This window comes from Lycorma delicatula, chromosome 2 (assembly GCF_047948215.1).
Source record: "Lycorma delicatula isolate Av1 chromosome 2, ASM4794821v1, whole genome shotgun sequence".
Taxonomy (NCBI): Eukaryota; Metazoa; Arthropoda; class Insecta; order Hemiptera; family Fulgoridae; genus Lycorma; species Lycorma delicatula.
In genome coordinates this window covers 134787790-134811498 of record NC_134456.1, presented here as the reverse complement: position 1 = coordinate 134811498, position 23709 = coordinate 134787790, and the positions used below count along the sequence as shown (strand labels likewise).

General features: G+C 30.0%; 1 protein-coding gene across 1 annotated transcript in view; it reads right to left on the bottom strand.

Moving 5' to 3' along the window:
* The window catches only part of LOC142319231 (mitotic checkpoint serine/threonine-protein kinase BUB1-like), a 115428-nt gene extending 92612 nt beyond the window's left edge, over positions 1-22816 (bottom strand). Inside the window, exons 1-4 of the mRNA XM_075356269.1 lie at positions 22715-22816; positions 17581-17898; positions 8826-9022; positions 3670-3790 (exon numbers count right to left, since the gene is read on the bottom strand). Coding sequence (XP_075212384.1) covers positions 3670-3790; positions 8826-9022; positions 17581-17892 — 630 coding nt within the window. The 5' untranslated portion in view covers positions 17893-17898; positions 22715-22816. The remainder of the gene's footprint in view (positions 1-3669; positions 3791-8825; positions 9023-17580; positions 17899-22714) is intronic.
* Positions 22817-23709: the final 893 nt, after the last annotated feature.

Here is a 23709-nt window from a genome sequence, read left to right as displayed (position 1 = left end):
CATGAAAATAAAACTATTAGGTGCATATACAGAAAAATAACGGTAACTTCTAAGGTTTTATTACTGAAAAAAATAAACTACTGAAAAAAAATTAATAAATCAATCTAAAAAATGAATGCAAGGTGATCTTTTCTTAATATGGAAACAAATGAAAAGTCAAGCTCATGCAATGAAAAATAATTTTTTTCTTATTTTTCACATTTGGTTGTAGAATGATGGAAAAGAACTAGTAATAAAAAACTTATCAACAGGATAGTCAACTAAATGACTGAAAAAGAAAGGCCAAAACAAAGGGTTCAATACATGGGATTCTGTTTGGCCTTCTCACGGATGATTTATACTGTTTTCAAAAAGGGATATTTTTATAATAATTTAGACAGTTATATACCATGTCCTGGAGGAAACCTGCATATCTGATTACGTGAGCTTTTTATTGGGACAATGGAAAGAGAGACTTAATTTCAACAATAACTGTAAAAGAAATCAATGTAATGATAAAGAAATGTATTTATCTCTGTAAATCATACACAGTACAAAAAAAAAATGGTATTTAATTAAAAAGAAGAGTATTCAATACTTAACTAAATTATGTAAATATTGTTACATGCTAACAATTGATTGATCCTCTTTTATGAAATGTTTTTTGTAATCAGGTGGTTTTTGAATGTCAGTGATGTTTTACATGTTAATTGTACTTCTTTTAATCATTTCTATTTATGTAGTTGCATAATAATTAATTAAAGCAATAAATAATTGCATTATTTATAGGTCTTCATTATTTATATCTTCAATATCAGCATAAACAAACAAAATGGCTGAGCTACTCCAAACTTGAATGGAAAGAAATAATAATGCATCTGTGATTTTGAAAGGCCAAGATCAGGATATGCACTGATGGAACTTACTTTCTGGACTGAATGTATGTCCCATGTTGAAATCATTTTTAGATTTTCTAGTTAAGATAGCTTTTTAACACATTCATATTTTGTCACAAAACTTTATTAAGCAAGAAAGTATGTTTGCTTCAGGCACTTTTTAGAAGTTTTACAGTAAGAATTTGAGATTTTAAAATAGTTTTCTTACTTTTTGTAAGCTGTTTAGTTAAGTTGTTTAATAGACACTGAACAATCCATGAACCATTTGTGGAAGAAGCATGTCAAGGAATCATAACTGAAATCTTGAACATGCTTATGATGTGAAGTTTTCAAACAGCTCTAGTCAAACAAAAGCAGCAGCAAGTTGATGTGTTTCATAAGCTTCAAAAGATGGTGATTTCAAATTTTAAAATTTCATCTCTATGATCATTGTGGATGAAAAGTTGGGTTTATGGTTATAATTTGACAAACGGCAACAGTTATCAAAGTGGAAGTCCCTGCAGCCAGCCATCCATGAATGAAAAGGGTGAAGCAGATCCAAACTGCAAGTTTATTGTGCTTTTTGACATCAACAGTATTGTTCACCAAGAATTTATTTATCTTGGCATTATAATGAATTTTGTTTACTGCAGTATTTTGAAACATTTGAGAGCAGTTATGTAATGAAAGACTGCAAAAACCAAAATTGGCTCACTCCTACCTCAACATCAAGCAGATTTTGACAGGAAATAATATGATAAATAAATCACATCCTTCATATCCTCATAAGTTTATACAGTGCATTTTGAAGGTCACTGTGTAGTACGCTTTAGAATTATGTGGTGCATTCTGTTCTTTCACCAATAAGTTGGTTGCCCAGTGGGTTCATTGGGCATTGCTCAGTAATAAACCAAGACATCAGTTGTTGAGTTAAATATGCGTCATTTTGTTACATTTCTCAGAATCAATAATCAATAATTACGAGACATAATGGTTCTTTCAGTAGAGGAACACATTTTTCTCGTTGAACACATTTTTTGTGAAGGTGACTAGTTTACCGATGCAGTGAAGCACAAGTTTTCTGAAAAATTTCCAAATACTCCTATTCCTCACTGCAATGCAGTTTGAACTTATATTGAAAAATTTCAGGCAACAGGCTCTGTTGAAGATGTTGATAGAAGTGGAAGACCACCTAAATCAAGCGAACAGAAGCTGCTTGATATTTCAGATACTATGGCCAAAAATCCATTAAAGTCAATGTGTAAGTTAGGATAGCAGCAAGATATCAGACTTGCTACTGCACATAAAGCTCTAAGAAAAGAACAAACTTTTTCCCTACAAAGTAATGTGTGTTCAAGAACTAAATCCTACAAATCATACCAAAAGACTAAATTGTAAATGGTTGAATGTTTTAATGGTCAAAATTCCGTAGGTATCCTTGACATTACGTTTTTCACAGATGAAGCATGGTTTTATCTGGAAAGGTATATTAATTCACAAAATACACATCTGAAGTCGACAACTAACCCCCATGATTTACATGAACAATCTTTACACGAAGCAAAAATTGGAGCCTGTGTCGGTGTGAGTAGAACACGCATAATGGATCTATCTTTTTTGAAAATACAGTTAATATTGTTAGTTACTGTGCTGTTTTAACAAACCTCATTAGTCAGATAACAGAAGTAAAAATCAATCACGATCGGTTTCATAAAGATGGCCCTACAGCGCACACAGTTAATAAGTCAATGACTTTTTTACAAAATGTCTTTGGTGAACGAATCATTTTGAGGGGTTTGTGGCTTGCACGATCACCCAATCTGACTCTCCCAGATTACTTTCTATGGGGGACAGCAAAACAAGGAGTGTATTGCAACAGACCATGCACAACTGAACTAAAAACTGCAACAACAGCATACGTATGAGACATTCCAGTAAATCAGCTGATTAGTGTTTGAAAACAAATTGACACATGTGCAATATTTTATTAATGTTGGAGGAGGTCATTTTCAACACCTTTTATAAACTATTCCAGTTACTGTCATATCCATTTCTATAAAATAATGAAATAAAAATGCAAAGTAATAATTAAAAAAGTTTCGTCATTACACTTCCATAATTCCAGTATACAGCAACTTTCCATATGCTCTCTCTCTCTCTCTCTCTCTCTGTGTGTGTGTGTGTGTGTGTGTGTGTGCGCTTGCATGCGTGCATGTGCACAAGTACAACTTTGTGAAAATTTAAATAATTCATCAACATACTGACCATTATGCCAAATACCCTAAATTAACAAAAAAAAAAAAACAACCACCAAACACACTAACAGAACCTAGAAAACTAATACCAAAAGTCGACTTTCATGGGATCCTGGATCAAAGACAACAGTTGTTCAAATTTTGCGGTTATTAGGGTTTATGTGTCTAAATTTTTAGATTTTGTTCAATGAAATTTTGGAATTTTGTACCAACCGATGATGCGAGATTTCGTAAAATTGACTTTTGATGTTAGTTTTTATTATCTGTGTTCAGTGGTTATTTTGTTTGTTATCTGAGATATACATATCTTTTTTTTACGACAATTCTGACAACACATTGTAGCAACAAATGCATTAATGAAAAATAACATGGATCTAACCAATTAAAAAATCCTTTATCTAGGTTTATAATAAAAAATTATCTACAAATAAAAAGAAGGGAATATTCATATTTTAATCAGAATACACACACGGAATGATAAGAAATCAAATCACTTAAACAAATGTCATACAGGATAGGGTTTCAAGTGCACAACAAAAATAGGCCATAAAAGTACAAACCTTAGGTAAATGATATGATTGATTATTAATTTCCAATTTTCTCAGTGCTTCACGACAAGGAGTGTTTGGAGGATCTTCATTTACACCTAATAACCTTCGACCCACATTTAACTGAAATTGCCTAAAACACATATACATTTTTTTTTTGAAAATTCAAATAATTTAACATACTGACCACTGTGCTAATAACATTTAATATTAAACAAAATACAATAAATAGATAAATTAAACTTACCATATTAATCCAAGAATCAATTATCGCATGATTCTACCTTCAATTGTTCTATAATTATATTAAAATAAATTATTTATGATATGTTGAAATTGTTTTTTGAAAATTTTGAAATTTATTATGGACGAATATGCAAATTGTGCTGTCCATTACTGGAATGATGTAATATTTAAAACGTTGTATTTTCCTTTGTTCTATTGTCATTATTGCCAACTTTTGGTTTGTATTTTTATTAAGTTTTTAATTAATGTGATTTTTTTTAAATTAAATGTGATGAATGTGATTTGGTGGTACATAAGTTTATATTTATAAGTGTAATATTTCTCGACTATATTCATTTTTTATCAAATTTTATATTTATTTTTTGCATATTTGTCCACAAAAAAATTAAAAAAAAAAATTTTGACAAATTAACTAATCATAAATAAATATGTTTCAATATAATTATAGAATCTAATAACAACTGAAGAAGTGGGATCCCATCAAAATTGATTAATATGGTAAGTTTAACTTATCCACTTACTGTGTTTTGATAGTTTGTATCTCATTTAATATTATATATACAAATGTTAAATTTAAATATTGTTTTATATATATATATATATATACACACACACACACATAACATTATCAACAAATGACTATCAAAATGAATTTTCACCACAATAACATTAACTTTACAAAAAACTTTATATAACCTTAACAAATCTTTATCTTTATTTACATCTTTATTCTTTTATTCTTTATAGCTACAAAATATTATTATGCTATTTTTTTCTACTTCAATAGTGAGTGGACTGTTATAAGATTTTTTTTAGTGATTATAAATTTTTTTTTCAATTTTAATTATATATTCAATGACAAAACTAGATAGATAGAACTGATTAGCGATTCAATTGAAGATTCATTATTTTTATCTTCTTTGAAGATTCTATGGCAAGCATAAAAGTTTAATACTGGGTCTTCCTAAAAGAATGGTGAGGTTTTGAACAAGCTTTAAATGGAAATAAAAATACTTACATTTAATGTTTATTTATCAAATTTGTCATCACAGTTTTTTTAAATAACTAATAAATTTCAATATGTACATCATTAGTCACTCAGCAAATGCCCAATCCCAAATCAACATATCTTCTGTTATGGTTACAACTGCTTCATTAATCCTTTCCTTTAAGTGACGTAAGTCGCGTATTTTTCAATCTTTTGTGTAAAACTTTCTGAATTGTTATTTTTGGAATATCTAACTCGAGGCTTCAACGAGAGATGGATTTGTTAGAACTTCTGATTGCAGATTGACTAATTCGTTCAACAGTTTTGTCTGACACACTTGGTCTGCTAGCTGATTTTTCTTTGAGAACAGATCCAGTTTCTTCAAACTGTTTGAACCAACGTCATATTTTATTTTAACATGATGGCTCTTTTTCTTATTCATGTTGAAATGCACTTTAAACTAAAATTATGTACTTTAATTCAGCCTACCACCAAACACATTTGCTTTTTCTTGAACAATGAACATAGTAATGAACTAAACACACCTTAGCAACAATACAATAACTGATGTGGTGGTTTGAACTGCTGTTACAGAAACCTTTGGGTTGGAGGCTATCAGGGCTATCGACATACTTCCCAAAAATTTCCAACTGTTTTAAAGTTTTGATTCTTTGGTTAAAACCTTTTTCCTTAGAATGTACTTCAGATAATATTAGGTTTCATTATTTAATGTTTTAAGGCTTGAGAGTTTCTGAAGAATGGAATAATAGAAATTAGCAAGTTTGATTCTAATACGCATCCTTGCATTTACTCATACACAATGTTTGCATTATAGATTAACAATGAATAAAACATTATTATGAAATTACATATACATTTAAACTTCAGAATTCAAATTTTCCTTCAAATATCTTAAACTCTATTCATTCATAATGTATATTACTCCCATTAACTCAGAATTTATATACAATTGAAATAAACCCTCAAATAAAGTTTTACAAATGCAGTTACCCTCTCTTTTACCAAAAACATCTTGTGCATACTGTTTTTTTTATTCAGATATTTATTAATTCATTAATCATTCACAATAAACTAAGGTTAGATCCAATTACTGCAGATGACAATAAAAATTAAGTATAAAATAACAGAGTGAGCCAAAAGATATGCAACTCAATAATTAATATTCTTAAAAAATCTTTATTAACATAATATGCTCTACTGTATTTTGTAGGTGAACAAAAATTATTTATATTTATTTATTTTTCTAACAATAGATTCTGTAAATGTCCCCCATCTGCTGCTACAAGTGCTTCAACACGTTTTTTCATGTTAGTTTCTACTTTCCAGATGGTCACTGCACTTATGCAGGATATTTAGTCTTCAATGTTGAGCTTGAGTCAGTCGATTGTATGAGGGTTGTTCTTATAAGACATTATCCTTCAGATGTCCCAAAAGAAAAAAGTTGGGGAGAGAAATCTGGCAATCTAGGCGACCACAGTACACATGAAAAGATGTGTTCCCCAAAAAGACACACGCAAATTATCATTCTGCTATATGCTGTGTGCTCCATTACAGCATCTTGCTGCAGCCAGTAGTCTCGTTCATTAGCCTTTAACAGTATAACAAATTGCATAATGTCCTGGTAATGTTCAATTGTTACCGTTTCCATGAAAAAGATTGGGTTTCCATTCTTTTCTGTGAAATCACACACCAAACTTTTCTGTGAATCTAACAGGGACTCATGAAAAATGTGAGGGTTTTCTGAACTCCAGTATCTGTCATTCTGGCTGTTTACATAGCCACTTAGATGAAACCATGCTTCATCAGAGAAGAAAACATAATCCAACACCCAAACACTGCTGCGAATAAAATGCAAAAACCAGGACAGTAATGTAGTCTTTTTCCCCTATCACATTCTCAAAGCTCATGCACAATGTGAATACAATATGGATGGAGTTTCACCTTCTTTGTGGCTCTACACACTTCAGTAAGAGAGTCCGGTTTGTTGACGGTTTCTTTTTTCCTTTTTTATATGAAAAAGAAAAGAACGTATATCCTTGTTACATTCTTGGTGAAAGCAGCAAGCAGACACGAGTACTTTCCAAGGATGCATCACTTAAAACGTAGATCGGCCGAACTGTTTACATTTATCTACACTACCTGTTTCTCTAAAATGAGTAACTGTGCGTAAGATATAAGGAAATATAATATGTTACCAAACATACTTTGTTGCTTTCATGTTAAATATTTTCCACCATATATTTCCTTTAAATAAACAACTAATTTTTAAACATAGATTTGAATTTACTGGCCTAAGGTTTTAACAAAGAAAATTATAAGATTACATTATTTAACAAGAAAAAAAGAAGTATAACAATCATGAAAGAAGAATTATGCATATTGGAAATGATACAAAGTCAAGAAAGGGTGAATGAATTTTTTTTATAGCATACGTGCATTGAACTATGTCTAACTATATCTACTATTTTAGTAGATATGTGCATTGAACTATGTTATTGTGAGAAACCCCATTCTCATGGGAAGTGAATGTATTGTAAAAAGCACATATGCAATGTATCAAAAAATTGCACCATAATTCACAGTGGTTAACCATTACGTATGGAAAATAGACATGCATGATGAGCAGCACTTTAAACTTTTCTATCTACTTGTGGAAATCTGCCCCAGAACCATACAGTGTTGCAACAAGCATATGATAAAGATGTATTTCCACAAATGACTAGACTTTGGTGGTTAAAGTTTTAGAAGGACCGTGTTTCAATCACAAAGCACTCTAGAGGTACAGACACTCCAACCACCACATTAAATGAGATAATGATTAACATAGCTGCTGTCATTTAGAAGATCATTGAACAACAGAGGGTATATATTATATATAGTCCATGCAAGTATGTTCAACATACTCCACAGATTGCAAGATGGATGACAAAATTGTTAAAATCTGAACAAAAGGTGATGCAAGTGGAGATGTGTCAAGAGCTTCAGTGTCAGGGAGTGAAACATCACAAGACCTACCTGAATTCCATCATTACTGATGATGAGAGTTGACTTCACCCAAAAGAAAACAGGTGAGCATATCTGGAAATCACACTTATCACCCACACCAAAGTTGTCTGATTGACAGGAAAGACAATGACGCGATTTCCTTCTTTGATACCATAGAATGGATTACCAAAATGAAATGCGTTTGCTTAAGACAGTTATTGGGCAGTATTCTGTGACAGATCTGAAAACATCTGATAAAAATTTGAACTACATCCACCTCGTTGCAATTGCACCAGAGTAATGCATACCTCACATTGTCAACATTGTTAACAGGCTTAAATATTGACTCACAGTGTCAATATTTAAGCCTGACAAAACATGAATTACTGTCGCACCCTACAGTCCAGACCCTCCGTGTTATTATTTTCTGTTCTCTCTTATGCTGTGGGCCAGCATTTAAACTCCTCAACAAACACTTGAAGTGGGTAAGAAGTTCTGAAGACAATTTCAAAAAGGTTTTCCAGCACATCTTCCAGGAGTGGGATACACATTGGGCCAAATACATAAAGCTTGGTAGGGAACTACTTCAAAAAAGACTGTATAAAGTTGGATTCTGCCTATTTGGTGGAATATTCATTCATTGTAATTCATTCTCACTCTTTTCTGAGTAGCCCTCATTTTTTTAAGGAATAAATAAATGTAATGTAGATTTTAAGTTTTGAGTATTGTACACTATCCAAAGACTCCTTAAGTTCACAAACATAACAATCTCTCTAATCTCTCCTTAAATTTATAAAAAAGTTACACAATGCATAACAGTACTGTTTAATAAATAAGTAAATTTTAAATATTCGTGTAGTTTATCAAAACTATTCAAATAAGCCAAGTGCTCCAGAAATAGTAATAAAATAAAACAGCATATACTTACAAACAAACTTGTTTTAAATCTTCTAATGGTTCTGCTTTGTTACTTATACCTAACTGATATACTTCATTAGCTGTCTTAAAATCTTTCTGTTTAACACACTGCTTTGCCCATGCATGGTAAAGTACTGCACAAGCTGTTCCACGTCCTTGGTTATATGCATTTTTATATATGTCTAGGGGATTAGGTTGCATTTCAATCTGTTATAACAAACAGAAATTTAAGCCTTAAAAAATAAATGTATACAGAAACAAACAATCACTATTTTTATCTTTCTCCCAAACTAATTACATTATAATTACCAAACCTTTTCATTGTTCTAAGAATGAAATATTTTTTAAAAACACCTTTTTATAACAAAATCTGCTGTAATTATAAATTCAGTATGTTCTTGGTCAAAGTACACAATTTATTAAATTCATACAGTATAGATTCAACTATATAAGAGCTCTCATGAGAATAAAACCAAACTGATTACTGTCAGAAGTACTACAATTAAACATTTTTTATTATTTACTTTGGTGTGCACATTGACCCAAACACTGGTAATTTTTTATTTTATTTCTATGTTGTGGCTAAACTGTTTGATCACACCCATTCTTAAGTTATCTGTGTAATGTGAAGTTATTGTTCTTTGGTTAACAGTTTTCAGAAGTATTTTGTAAAAGTTTATTTCATTTTTTATTATAAAACCATATTTTCAAACTTTTTATTCTGTCTTGAATATATAATAATGGACATAACTCAAAGATAGCATTCAAAAATTGTTTCTTTTTTGAGCATACCAGTAAGTGAAAACATTAAATAGCTTCTGAGTGTGCTGGTGGACTAGGAAAAGTGAATGCTATTTTAAAACAATTTGAAGAACTGGTTCCTTTTCGCCTCAAAGGAAAGGTAAATGTGGCCATAAAAGAGGAACTGCTCCATCACAGTGTTAGTTGTTAGTGAGAAAAAGTAGACTTAATCCAAAATTGTCTGCTGTAGACTTAAATCAAGAATTAGCATCCAGTAGAACAGATCTACATGTGAAGAACAGATCTACATCAACTGTTAAGATGCCAACTTCTTCCAACTGGGCAGAAAGATTGTTGGCCAACTAAAAAGCAGCTTTTAACACCAGCTATGTCCATAAAAAGGGCTCTTGTAGTGGGCCAAAGCACATGCTAACTGGATCAAAGAAGACTGGAAAAGTGTTATGTTTTCCAACAAGTCACATTTTTATATTCAGAGGCAAAGGATTCCATACATTAGAAAAGCATCAGATGAAAATACATCAGCTGCTCATAACCAACAATCAATTAAACATCCCCAGAAAAAAAGTGTTTTGAGGTATTTTCACATTTGAAGGGCTTTGTTCATTACTTCCAGTAGATGGTATATTGAAAAGTGATTGATACATCAGGATTCTGAAGGTAAGGGTTGACACTATTTCAAAACAAATTCTCACAAAACAAGAGTGTTCCAGCAAGATTTGATGCATGCCATATTACCAAAAGTGGAAAGTTTTTTCAAACAACAAAACATTAAAGTGCTCCTGTGGCTAGTTAAATCCCCAGACTTAAACCCAATTGAAAATCTTTGGGCACTAATTAAAAAATGACAAAAATGAATTGCACCACAAAAATTGACCACACTAAATCAATAATATTGGTATGGTTTCACAATGAAGAAATCAAAAAAGGTGTGTAGTACACTTGTTAAATCAATGCCAAATCATGTACATGAAGTGTTTAAGAATAAAAGACATATATTAATTACTAGATATTCACAAATTGTACAACTGTTTTTTTTCTAAATAGTTACTTTAACAGAGATGTTATCTAAATAACATCTGTGTTCAAATTAATTTCCATGCTACTGTATATCTTAGTCTAATTCTTTATATAACATTGTAGAAAAATGTTATAGTGATATAAAATATTGAAAATGTCTTCATCATATGCCTTTGCCACCAGTTCATTTGAGTTCTACAGATGTGCCAAATTCCACCAGTGAAATTACTGCTTATAGTGTTTACTTTCAAGTTAACCCTCATGTGAATATGCAGATTGATAGACAAATTAAAAATTCTAATCCTATGTCTAATTCTAGACAAATTAAAATCTTACTAATTCTTGTTGAAGAGCTGTAGAAATATGATTAATAAAGCAATCAAATAGACACGTAATAACAACAAAAAAATAAATAATGAAATAAACATCATGAAATATATAGCAGTTGAAAATGAATTTGATGTTACTTTAATAATTTATAAAAAAAACAGATATCAAAAAGTAACAAAACTACCTTACAACCTACACATAAAACACAAAAGAGTGAAAACATTAAGATAAAATACTTATACACTAATAATATCATTGAAAACATTACTAAAACTTACAATAAAGAAATATATAAATCAGCAAACTAACCACATAATAAAATATTAAAAACACAAAAATAATAAAATAAACAATTTGTGTGAAATTTATAAAATTAAATATGATTGTGTTTGTATTTACAATGAAAAAAAAAACTAGATTTCTTAAACATTATAGAAATTACAAAAATAATAAATTAGATTTATATCTAGTACGACAGACCATCAAATAAACAAAAAACATTCTATTAGTGATATTAACACAAATTTAGAAAAATTAAAAATTACTAAAGGACAAAAAATTAAATAAATTAGAAAAATATTATATACATAAATAAAATATTTCAACTTTATAAACCATCAGACAATATTTGAGGGAATCTCATAAAATTTACAACAGATAGCAACACTCATATAATAAATTAATATGCAATTTTAGTATTTCTATTTTTAATTATTATTATTATTATTATTATTATTATGCAATAACTAAATTATTTCAATCTTCACTGAGAATGCTGGAAACAGCAAAAGTACTTCCATGGTAAAATTAAGGTAAGACATGCCTTATCTCAATATTCTGTATTAGGTGGTTTTTATTTTAATAGGATTTAACAGTACATAAGAATAATACAAATATTAAAATGATTAATTTCAGTAATATAGAATACCTTGTATTCTATATCTATATAGAACTTATAACTTAATAAGCTTATTCACATAATTATTCATATACAATATCATATAACTTTACATACAACCTTATAACTTCTACACACCCACCCTATCTATTGGTTTGACTCCAGCTATAACACAGACTGCCTCCCATGAGACTGTTCTATAACCACCTATAACAGCCACCAAGAGGAGTCGTTGGGCCCGCAGCAAAATGTCCGCGCAATACCTAAAAGCCATGTGGTAAGCCCAGACAGATGCAGTATACAGCATTTAGTATTGCCCAACAAACACCATGATTAAGTGATCATACTTTTTTTTGTATGTTGAATTTTTTTTATTTTTTTTTGTTTTTTAGTCAAATAACTGGAGGTAAGTGCAACCAATTGCATTGCACACACAGTAACAATGGCAGTGGCTGTGTTGGTTGAGCAACTGTGCCATACACCAACACACGTTTAAAGCTACTTTCTTAATAACTGAAAAAGAAATCAAAAAAGATAACTGACTTTTTTATACCAAATCTAATTTCAAATACTGCAAATAGTCTCTGAATTCAATTTGACCTACAGTTTGGCTATAGTAAAGTTGAATAGCAGCAAGGAACATAATCCAGTTACAGCTAGCCATTAAAATTGCCACAATTTTATATTTTTATGTTATGAGAAGGAATTTGTTGATGTGGAAAAGAGTAAAATATTTTAACTTTTAAGGAAATAGAACTGAAATATATAGTGATTTATTTTTTATTTTGTCTTCAGTCATTTGACTGGTTTGATGCAGCTCTCCAAGCTTCCCTACCTAGTGCTAGTCGTTTCATTTCGGTATACCCCTACATCCTTAACAATTTGTTTTACATATTCCAAACGTTGTCTGCCTACACAATTTTTTCCTTCTACCTGTCCCTCCAATATTAAAGCGACTATTCCAGGATGCTTTAATATGTGGCCTATAAGTCTGTCCCTTCTTTTAGCTATATTTTTCCAAATGCTTCTTTTTTCATCTATTTGCCATAACATCTCTTCATCTGTCACTTAATCCACCCATCTGATTTTTAACATTCTCCTATAGCACCACATTTCAAAAGCTTCTAATATTTCTTCTCAGGTACTCCAATCGTCCAAGTTTCACTTCCATATAAAGCAATGCTCCAAACATATATTTTCAACAATCTTTTCTTGACATTTAAGTTAATTTTTGATGTAAAGAAATTATATTTCTGATTGAAGGCTCGTTTCGACTGTGCTATTCAGCATTTTATATTGCTCCTGCTTTGTCCATCTTTAGTAATTCTACTTCCCAAATAACAAAAAATTCCTCTACCTCCATAATCTTCTCTCCTCCTATTTTCACATTCAGTGGTCCATCTTTGTTACTTCTACTAAATTTCATTACTTTTGTTTTGTTCTTATTTATTTTCATGCGGTAGTTCTTGCGTAGGACTTCATCCATGTCATTCATTGTTTCTCATAATCCCTTTTACTCTTGGCTAGAATTACTATATCATCAGCAAATCGTAGCATCTTATCTTTTCACCTTGTACTGTTACTCCGAATCTAAATTGTTCTTTAATATCATTAACAGCTAGTTCTATGTAAAGATTAAAAAGTAATGGGGATAGGGAACATCCTTGTCGGACTACCTTTCTTATGTTCTTCAATTATTACTGTTGCTGTTTGGTTCCTGTAAATGTTAGCAATTGTTCTATCTCTGTATTTGAACCTTAACTTTTTTTAAATGCTGAACATTTTATTCCAGTCCACGTTATCGAATGCCTTTTCTAGGTCTATAAATGCCAAGTATGTTGGTTTGTTTTTCTTTAATCTTCCTTCTACTATTAATATGAGGCCTAAAATTGCTTCCCTTGTCCCTATACTTTTCCTGAAACCAAATTGGTCTTCTCCTAACACTTCTTCCACTCTCCTCTCAATTCTTTTGAATAGAATTCTAGTTAAGATTTTTGATGCATGACTAGTTAAACTAATTGTTCTGTATTCTTCACATTTATCTGCCCCTGCTTTCTTTGGTATCATGACTATAACACTTTTTTTTATGTCTGACGGAACTTTCCCTTTTTCATAAATATTACACACCAGTTTGTATAATCTATCAATCGCTTCCTCACCTGTACTGCACAGTAATTCTACAGGTATTGCGTCTATTCCAGGAGCCTTTCTGCCATTCAGATCTTTTAATGCTCTCTTAAATTCAGATCTCAGTATTGTTTCTCCCATTTCATCCTCTTCAACCTCCTCTTCTTCCTCTATAACACCATTTTCTAATTCATTTCCTCCGTATAACTCTTCAATATATTCCACCCACCTATCGACTTTACCTTTCGTATTATAAATCGGTGTACCATCTTTGTTTAACACATTATTGGATTTTAATTTATGTACCCCAAAATTTTCCTTAACTTTCCTGTATGCTCCGTCTATTTTACAAATGTTCATTTCTCTTTCCACTTCTGAACACTTTTCTTTAATCCACTCTTCTTTCGCTAGTTTGCACTTTCTGTTTATAGTATTTCTTAATTGTCGATAGTTCCTTTTACTTTCTTCATCACTAGCATTCTTTATATTTTCTACGTTCATCCATCAGCTGCAATATATCGTCTGAAACCCAAGGTTTTCTACCAGTTCGCTTTTGCTGATTTAAGAATTTCCTTTTTAACATTCTCCCAATCTTCTTCTACCTTATCTTTTTTAGTCAGACCTCTTGCGATGTCCTCAAAAATCTTCTTTACCTCCTCTTCCTCAAGCTTCTCTAAATTCCACCGATTTATCCGACACCTTTTCTTCAGGTTTTTAAACCCCAATCTACATTTCATTATCACTAAATTATGTTCGCTATCAATGTCTGCTCCAGGGTAAGTTTTGCAGTCAACGAATTGATTTCTAAATCTTTGCTTAACCATGATATAATCTATCTGATAGCTTGCAGTATCGCCTGGTTTTTTCCAAGTGTATATTCTTCTATTATGATTTTTAAACTGGGTGTTGTTAATTACTAAATTATACTGTGCAAAACTCTATAAATCGGTCCCCTCTTTCATTCCTTTTGCCCAGCCCGTATTCACCCACTATATTTCCTTCCTTGCCTTTTCCAATGTTTGCATTCCAATCTTATTATAGTTATTATATGTTAAATACAAATTTAATTTATATTTTTTATTATAAGTTTAAGTTAATAAGTTTATTAGTTATTTATAAGTTGTAAAATAATAAAGAAATAAAACTAAAAATTTGCATGGAGCAAAAATCAAAAGAAAAATGGACATTAAGTGGTAACAATAAATAAAGTTGGTTGGATTTATATCAAAACATCCAGATTAAATGAATTTGGTAATAGAACTACACTTCTAGGAAGAATAAAGGGCAAAAAAATATTAAAAGAAATGTAAAGGGATAAATACAGGTATCCCACAAAGAAACAGATAAAACTTTCAGGGCATGTTCTACTGGTGAAAATAATGAAAACTGGAAATGTTGAAAACAAAGGTTTTAGAGTTAATGGTTAGCAAAAGATTTCACACGGATTTCAACTCTTCTAATAAAAAGAAACCCTACTGTAACTTTTAGAACCCAAATTAAGGAGTAAATTTAATGATTTTTATGTAATTTTTGCTGAGAAATAGAATAAAATAAGTCCCAGAACTTATAACTCCAGTAGTTTTTAAGGTATCTGATGTAAAACACAAAATTCATGTAAAAAACAAGGTTTTTCAGGTTTGCAATACAATAGCGTTGTTAAATGACTAATAAATCCAGATTTAGTAACAAAACTTGTAGAAAATTTAATTCTGAAAAAATTAATGTATATACAGCCAACAGAAATTAAATAGAAACCTTTAAAAATCTGTTTTTTATTGAAACAAAACATGAAAAATAGACTGAAAATCTTATTTCTTTCTGTACCTAATAAACATTCCTTCTACATTCCAAGATAATTTAAAAAACAATACTAAATTTATGAACAAAAGGGTCATTTCCAATGTGTTCATTTACTGTTGAATGCCAACTAAACCATCGGATTAATGATGCACATTATGTGATTCAGCATGTTCAGTGTAACCCAGGAACTAGTACAAGGCGAATTTCACATTGCACTGGTTTTTCAAAAAATATTGTGGCACTTCCAACAGAAAAAAAATCTTTATACTTTCCGCCTGCAGAAGATTCAAAATTTGCAGCCAACAGATTACCCCCAGCGGTTAAATGTTTGTTATTGGCTTTTAGACAATATTGATAAAGTAAATTCAATTTTATTTACTGATAAAGCCACTTTTAACGAGACATTCTTCAATTCTAAAAATAGTTATTTAAGGAGCTATCACAATCCAAATGGTACTGTGGAAACTAGTTCCCAATGTAGAGTTTTCATTAATGTTTGGTGTGGCATTATTTATGACAAAATTCAGAGACAATTTGTTTTCAATGAAAACCTTACGGGATATGCATACATTCATTTCTTGAAAAATAATTTGCCAGCTCTTTTGCTAGATGTACCTTTACAAACTAGATAGCAAATGATTTTCCAACATGATGGTGCAATGCCACATTTTTCTTTAGTAGCCAGAAATCATGTGAAGCTAATTTTTTAAACGGGATTAAACATGGTAGACCAATTGGCCACCACCATCACCTGACTTAACACCACTATTTCATTTGGGGCATATGAAAATGATAGTATACCAACAAAAAGTTAATACTAAAAAAGAGTTGCTCATTAAAATACAAAATGATATTGAATTTGTATGAATCAATCCTGAGATGATATGGTAAGCCACCGGAAATATTTTATGTTGGACAGAGTCCTGTGTACATTGTGAAGGAGGGAATTTCAAACAATTACTGTAACTGAGGTTTGTTTTTTGTTACCATTTACAATTTCATGTATCTTTTTTTCTTTGCTACATTAAGAATAATGTTTATTAGGTACAGAATGAATGATACGATTTTCCGTCTACCCTTCATCTGTTTTGCTTCAATAAAAAACTGATGTTTAAATTTTTTATTTACTTTTTATTGGCTGTATTTATGTTAATTTTCTCAGAATTAAATTTTCTACAAATTTTGTTACTAAGTATTGTGCATTTATTGATCATTTAACGTTATTGTACTGCAAACCTTAATAAAAACCTTGTCTTTTTGTTACACCAAATTTTGTGTTTTACATCAGATATCTTAAAAACTGGTAATTATAGTTCTAGGACCTGTTTTATTCTATTACTCAGCAAATTGCATTAGAATCCATCAATTTTACTCCTTAATTTGGGTCCTAAAAATTACAGTAGGGCTTCTTTTTATTACAAGAGCTGAAATACAGGTGAAATCTTTTGCTAGTCATTAATTTAAAAAAAATCAGTTTCCTATTTTCATCAGTAGAACATGTCCTGAAAGTTCTTCCATTTCTTCATGGGACACTCTGTATATAACAGATAACTAAGGATGTAGAATGTAATACACTGAGGCTAGGAGTCTGATTCCGACTGAAGGGATCAAGTGCAGCCAAACAATCTGACATAAATGTAGAACACTCAAAAAGTCATGTTTTTCTGTTTACATATTTTTATACCTTTAAAGGTGAATACAAAAATTTACAATTTTTAGGATGACTATATGCCACTTCGAAATTAAAATATGCTTGATCAGACTTTTAATAAAAATAAAACATTTTCAAGATCAGTCATCATTCTAATATACTGAAATAATAAAAACTTACATATTTTATAAGAAGAGCAACATAACGAGTGTCTTGTGCATATTTCTGATCATCTTTGAAAAGACTTAATGTTTCTTCAATGACAGGTATAAGTCCATAATCTAATCCTCGATTCGGATAATTCTCTTCAATCCAAGAAATAAAATTATATCTCAGTTCTAAAGGGTCGTCTCCATTATACAACTGAATATTTTGTTCAAAGTCCTTCCTTTGTGTATGTAAATGTTGAACTACATTAAAACCATGCTGCATGTCTTGTAATCTGATATTTTTATCATTGGATAAATCCGATATGCCTGAGGCAGATTCCATCTTATACTGAAAATAAAAACAGAAAAATAAATTTATTTCTTATGTCACTGTTTGCATGTGCAAGCATGCACATGTGTGCACATGCGCGTGCACACACACACACATGTGCACACACTGCAACAAACTTAATTACATAAAATAATGTACGCCTAACAAAATTTCACTTATTGAAAAAACATTTAATTCCTAACGTCTTTTCAATAAGTGATTATAATTCTGTCCTTATACCTTTATCCTTGATTAAAACTTTCAAATTTACCTAATATTCTAAATTCCTTTAAGAATAATAATAATTCATGGTAACCTTACAAATTACACAAAGATGTGAATAATATGGTGTTCTATAAAATTTGGGATTACTGTTTATTACAAGTTATACAAATTGGAAATCATATGTATGAAGTCAAAAACTTTCACACATATCTATAAATAGTACAAAGATCTAAATAAACAAACAGAAAATCTCAGTTTGTTACCAGATGGCTAGACTCCTACTCAATGTCCCGGGAAACTACAAAATATTTCTGTAATAAAAAAGTGAATTCTACTCCACGTTCTGTATCTTTAAAAAGTCTACATACAAGGACAATTAATTCATATTTGGAAAGAACAATTATTTTCAGAGGAGTCAATCTTTTGAAGGGACCCAAAGGTGGCTGCTTGACCAGTTAAAAAAAAATTGAAACTTACACATTTGTTTCCTACATGTCTCAGTACCTTAAAACTATTTCTTTTTTTTCTTTTTTATTTAAGCAGTTTACCTGTGGCGGCAAATTTGTTGCGGTGTGCACACCTATTTTTGTGATTGTAAGGGTTTACAGAAAAAATCGCAACTAAAAGAAGGATGAAACAAAAAGCACTTTATCATATTTTTTCAAGGTAAAAGTTTGGTTCAGTGGTTTATTTACCTACCTCTCTTCTTTCTATGAGAAAATTACAAATAAACTTGAACATGAAAAACAGTTAAATTTCACTTTTAGTAATTTTTTTCAAGATGCAGGAATGGCATACACAGTCTAAATTACTTTTTTATATGTAGGTTATGTTAGTAGTTTTACCATAAATAATATTAATGGTGATATACTTATCCCTAAGTTTGTATGAATTTTTGAAAACGAATTTTTTTTTAAATTCAAGTTTTGGCTTTAAATAAATCTGATGGGGCTGCTGATAAAAATCTCAAATTTGCACAACTTAGTGTTTTTGTAGATGTTTATGGCAAATAAAAATGTTTCTTGTGTATTGTACCAATAAAAAAGTTATAACCTCTCAAAAATCATGAAAAACCTGTTAAAAACAATAACATTTTGACTCATTAAATAAGTGCTCCAAGGAGGTTTCTTGTCTTCTTGGCACTTTAATATTTTTATACTTATTACTATAGTTGAAATAGACTTGTTTGAACCATTCAACTGCAGTGTTCATGTTACAACAGGCGTTTGAAGTCATTTCCAGTCGTCAGGAAAATTCATGTTGCAATATGCTCATTTATGCTTATTGCATCATTTAGCTTTGAAGTTACAGACTGGTCAGTCTGATATTAGTCAGTGATCTGTTCACATCTTTACTGAGTGTCTCAAATTTCATCCTGAGTTTGAAAGTGTTTATTAAATAAATAAGTTTTACTTAATATTATATTTGCAAATTTCAAAATCTGTTAAATTTTTACATTATTTTCAAGTTATTTCACATAAAACAATGGAAGAACAATGTTCCATAGGAATTTATGTAAATGAAGAGTGTCATAAAACAGTGTATAGTAGAGTGCCAAAAGAACTCATTAAAATTTGCAAGTGTTAGTAAATATCATGAAAAAAAGTTTTTGTCACCTGTATTGACAATTCTGTTGTGACACTGATAACTCATAAAAAAGACAATTAAGAAAAACACAAATAACATTAGAGCAAGCTCTTAAAGAACACATTTTTCCAAATTTAAATTTAGTTGCTGGAAAGTCTCTTCATGTTAACTGTTTCAAAAGTATTTTTTCTCAACAGAATAAAGTACTATATGAATGCGAAGACCAAGAGCAGTACATTGCCCCACATCACAATATTGAACAATTGGATGCTGCTTGTACCATTTTGGGTGTAACAGCTCCATCAAAATTAATTAAAAATTAAGGTACTAGAAGCTACTACAAGTATGTTCCTGTGTCAGAAGACATTGTAAGATTTTACTTTACTTCAGACCAAGTAAACTTTCATTGGTACAAAAACAGGCTATTTCATTGAAGAATAATTAAAATTTTGCTACTATTTATTGTTTCTTCAATAGTGTTTAGAAACATAAACCAATATAAAAATAAAAATGTATTCCTGAAAAAATATGTAGCCTATCATTAAAAATCTCAGTTTGGGTAAGTTTTACAAGAATTTTTTTGAATTAAAATTGTATTAGGTTACTGGTATTGGTTATCATTAAATTACGACCTATCATTAATAATTTTAAAACCATTATTTAAAAATATTGAAAACATCAACTTCAACAAAATAGGGACTATATATAAAAAATGAAAAGTGCAAAGAAGACAAGAAACCCCCTTGGAGCACTTATAGTGAGTCAAAATGGTATCGCTTTTAACAGGTTTTTCAAGATTTTTGAGTGGTTATAACTTTTTTATTGGTACAATACGCAAGAAACTTTTTTATTTGCCATAAATATCTACAATAAATAGTTGTACATAAATAATAGTTGTGTAAATTTGAGATTTATATCACCAGCGCCATCAGGGTTATTTAATGCCAAAACTTGAATTTAAAAAAAAAAATTAGTTTTAAAAATACATAAAAACATAGCGGTAAGTATATCACCATTAATATTATTTATGGTAAAATTACTAACATATACCTACAAATAAAAAAATAATTCAAACTGTGTATGCCATTCCTGCCTCTTGAAAAAAATTACTAAAAGTGAAATTTCACAGTTTTTCATGTTCAAATTTATAGGTAATTTCTCATAGAAAGATGAGAGGTAGGTAAATAAACCACTGGACCAATCTTTTACCTTGAGAAAATATGATAAAGTTGCATTTTGTTTCGTCTTTCCAGGACCAATAGTTTTTTAATTATAATTTTTTCTGTAAACCCGTACAATCACAAATATATATATATGTGCACTGTAACAAAAATGGCCACCACAGGTAAACTGCTTAAATAAAAAATTAAAAAAAGAAATAGTTTTAAGGTCCTGAGACATGTAGGAAACAAGTGGGTGTTTCTTTTTTTTTTGAATTGGTCAAGCAACCGCTTATTTTTTTTTTGGGACACTTCAAATGGATTTACCCAGAGTAGAAAATACAAACAAGTAATAGTAGTAAATAGAAGTAATACCTTCCTCCACAGCTATGGGACGACACGAGAATGAAAAGACTATTTACAGTTGGTAAATTACTCTGACAGTTGATTATATGTGGGTTAATATATGAACATCAATTGCAAACCTACCACTGATCATTTTATGCACATTCCTACAACACAAAAGTTTGGTTGTAACATATTTGTCCTGCCTGGAGTAAATAAGCATACACATAGATGAATCATTATTGTACGATTTTAATCTGTAGCACATTATCACAAGTTAACAGAATTTTTAATGAACATTTTTAATGATAGCATGTTATGGATGATTTCCTGTGGTATTCAAATAAAATCCACTTAATTCATTAACTATAATACTTTTTCTATCTTCAAACATTTGCTAGTCTTAGGAAATGGAATGGAATGTTTATAACACAACTCACATAACTACTTAATTTCATTAAGGATAGAATAAATAATATAATATTCTCCCTTGTGTAACTAAACTGGCCTACACTTATAATCTGTAACAATAAAGGTGAATAAAGTTAAATAATTCATAAGTGTCCAAAATTTTATAGTGTTAATTGCTGCTTTGCGGGGCAATGTTTGATTGCTTACTGTCTGTTCCAAGGAATGTGAACTGACATCTATGCTTACATTCAGTCACTCTAAACATTATTCTTTAGAACTTCTTTAAAACTTTATTCTCACCAATAAGTAAAAGTAAATGCTGCTCAAGATTGTCAATTATTTGATTTTTCATTTCAGTACAATTTGATTTTTAAAAATAATCTGTATTTCTTATAATTAATGCCATTTCAATAATTTAAACTTATAATTACTTCCTACTGAACAAAAACAGACTCCTCTCAGGACACTTTGGTACAAGTGTACCAATTTTAAAAATTATATTTTAATTATGCAAAACAGCAGTTGCTAACAGACAATGTATCCAAATTAAATCAATTATAGAGAATCCTGAAGAATAGAAAAATAAACGTAAAGAGAGAGAATGTATGTAACACGTCCAAGCCTCTTTAATACTGGACAACATAAATAACTAATCACAAAACAATAATCTACATCTGATACAAAAAAATTAAAGCTACATTAGCTTCAATAATAATTTTAACTTTCACTCAATTCAAATTAATTGATATTTACGTGCAGCATGACTTTGATATATACAAGGTAAACAAATTTAATTGGCACAACCACTGAGGGGTAATTTGTTAATTCTGTAACCTTTCAAAACAGAACATTCACGTGGTATAAACGATAGTAATCCACAATGGTTGTATTTAATGGTGGTATAAATTATCCAAAATAAAGCTTCAAATCACTTAGTAAACACTAATTATTAACACCCAGCTTCAAAGACGTACTAAAAATACAGAGCAAGGATAATCCGTAGAAAGAAAGAAATATTTACAAAGAATTATAAATATGCACAAATTACATCCAAAAGATAGAAAGAAAATCTGGATTACTTTAACGTATTTAAAAAACCTACTTACATAAAAGAATTAAACTTCAAACCACAAAAATAAAAACCATATACACAACAATCTTGAATTTTCCGTAATACCAATTACAGACACAAATAACAGCAACGGTCGCTGGCAGTTTAAAATTCCAAAGAGATATAACAACACACTATGCCGTGCGTATGATAAAATAAAATAAAAATGTTTACCGTATTGAATTAATTTTCTTAAACTAAATGAAGTGAATACAATTTATTTATACATATGATAAAATAGAATAAAAATGTTTACCGTATTGAATTAATTTTCTTAAACTAAATAAGTGAATACAATTTATTTATACATATTTTTGTTAATTCTGTTTTCTTCTGGAATCTAAACAAAAGTAAGCAGATATAAAACTACCCACACTCTACAAGAAGGTTATTTAAAGGATCTTTAATTAATCATTTCCTAGACCTCTAATTATAATTTATTGTATTCATCTATATTCTAATCCAGTCGGTCTTCACTTTATTTACCAAAATTTGTTAGACTATTTATTTTATATTTGGCATTTATAAAACTTTGAATAAAATAAATCTGAACACTACAATTGGCATAGAATGTTTTTATGAACGGATTTTTTTTTAATTGCATTATTGCATGGCGGGAAAACTTTCTGCGATGGGTACTTAAAAGTTGTAAAATAATTGATTTTATTAATTCTTTTCTGGCGGTTTTGTAATTAGCTACTAAATAAATTATAATATATCACATCATGTTAAAACAATAACCTGCATTTAACTTAAATATTTACATTCACGTTTCTTTGCCAAACAGATATGATAAAAATAACACGGTTATAATTTTTATTAAATATTTCATTATGATGAAATCGTATACATCATATGAAATTAAAAAGTGAGGTGTATTTGTGCTTCTACTTTATTCATTACAGTTACTGAACGATACCACCTACTTGTACCAATTAATAAGGCTTTGTTTAGTTGTAAATGTACAGTATGTAAATTCACTGGCCTCTG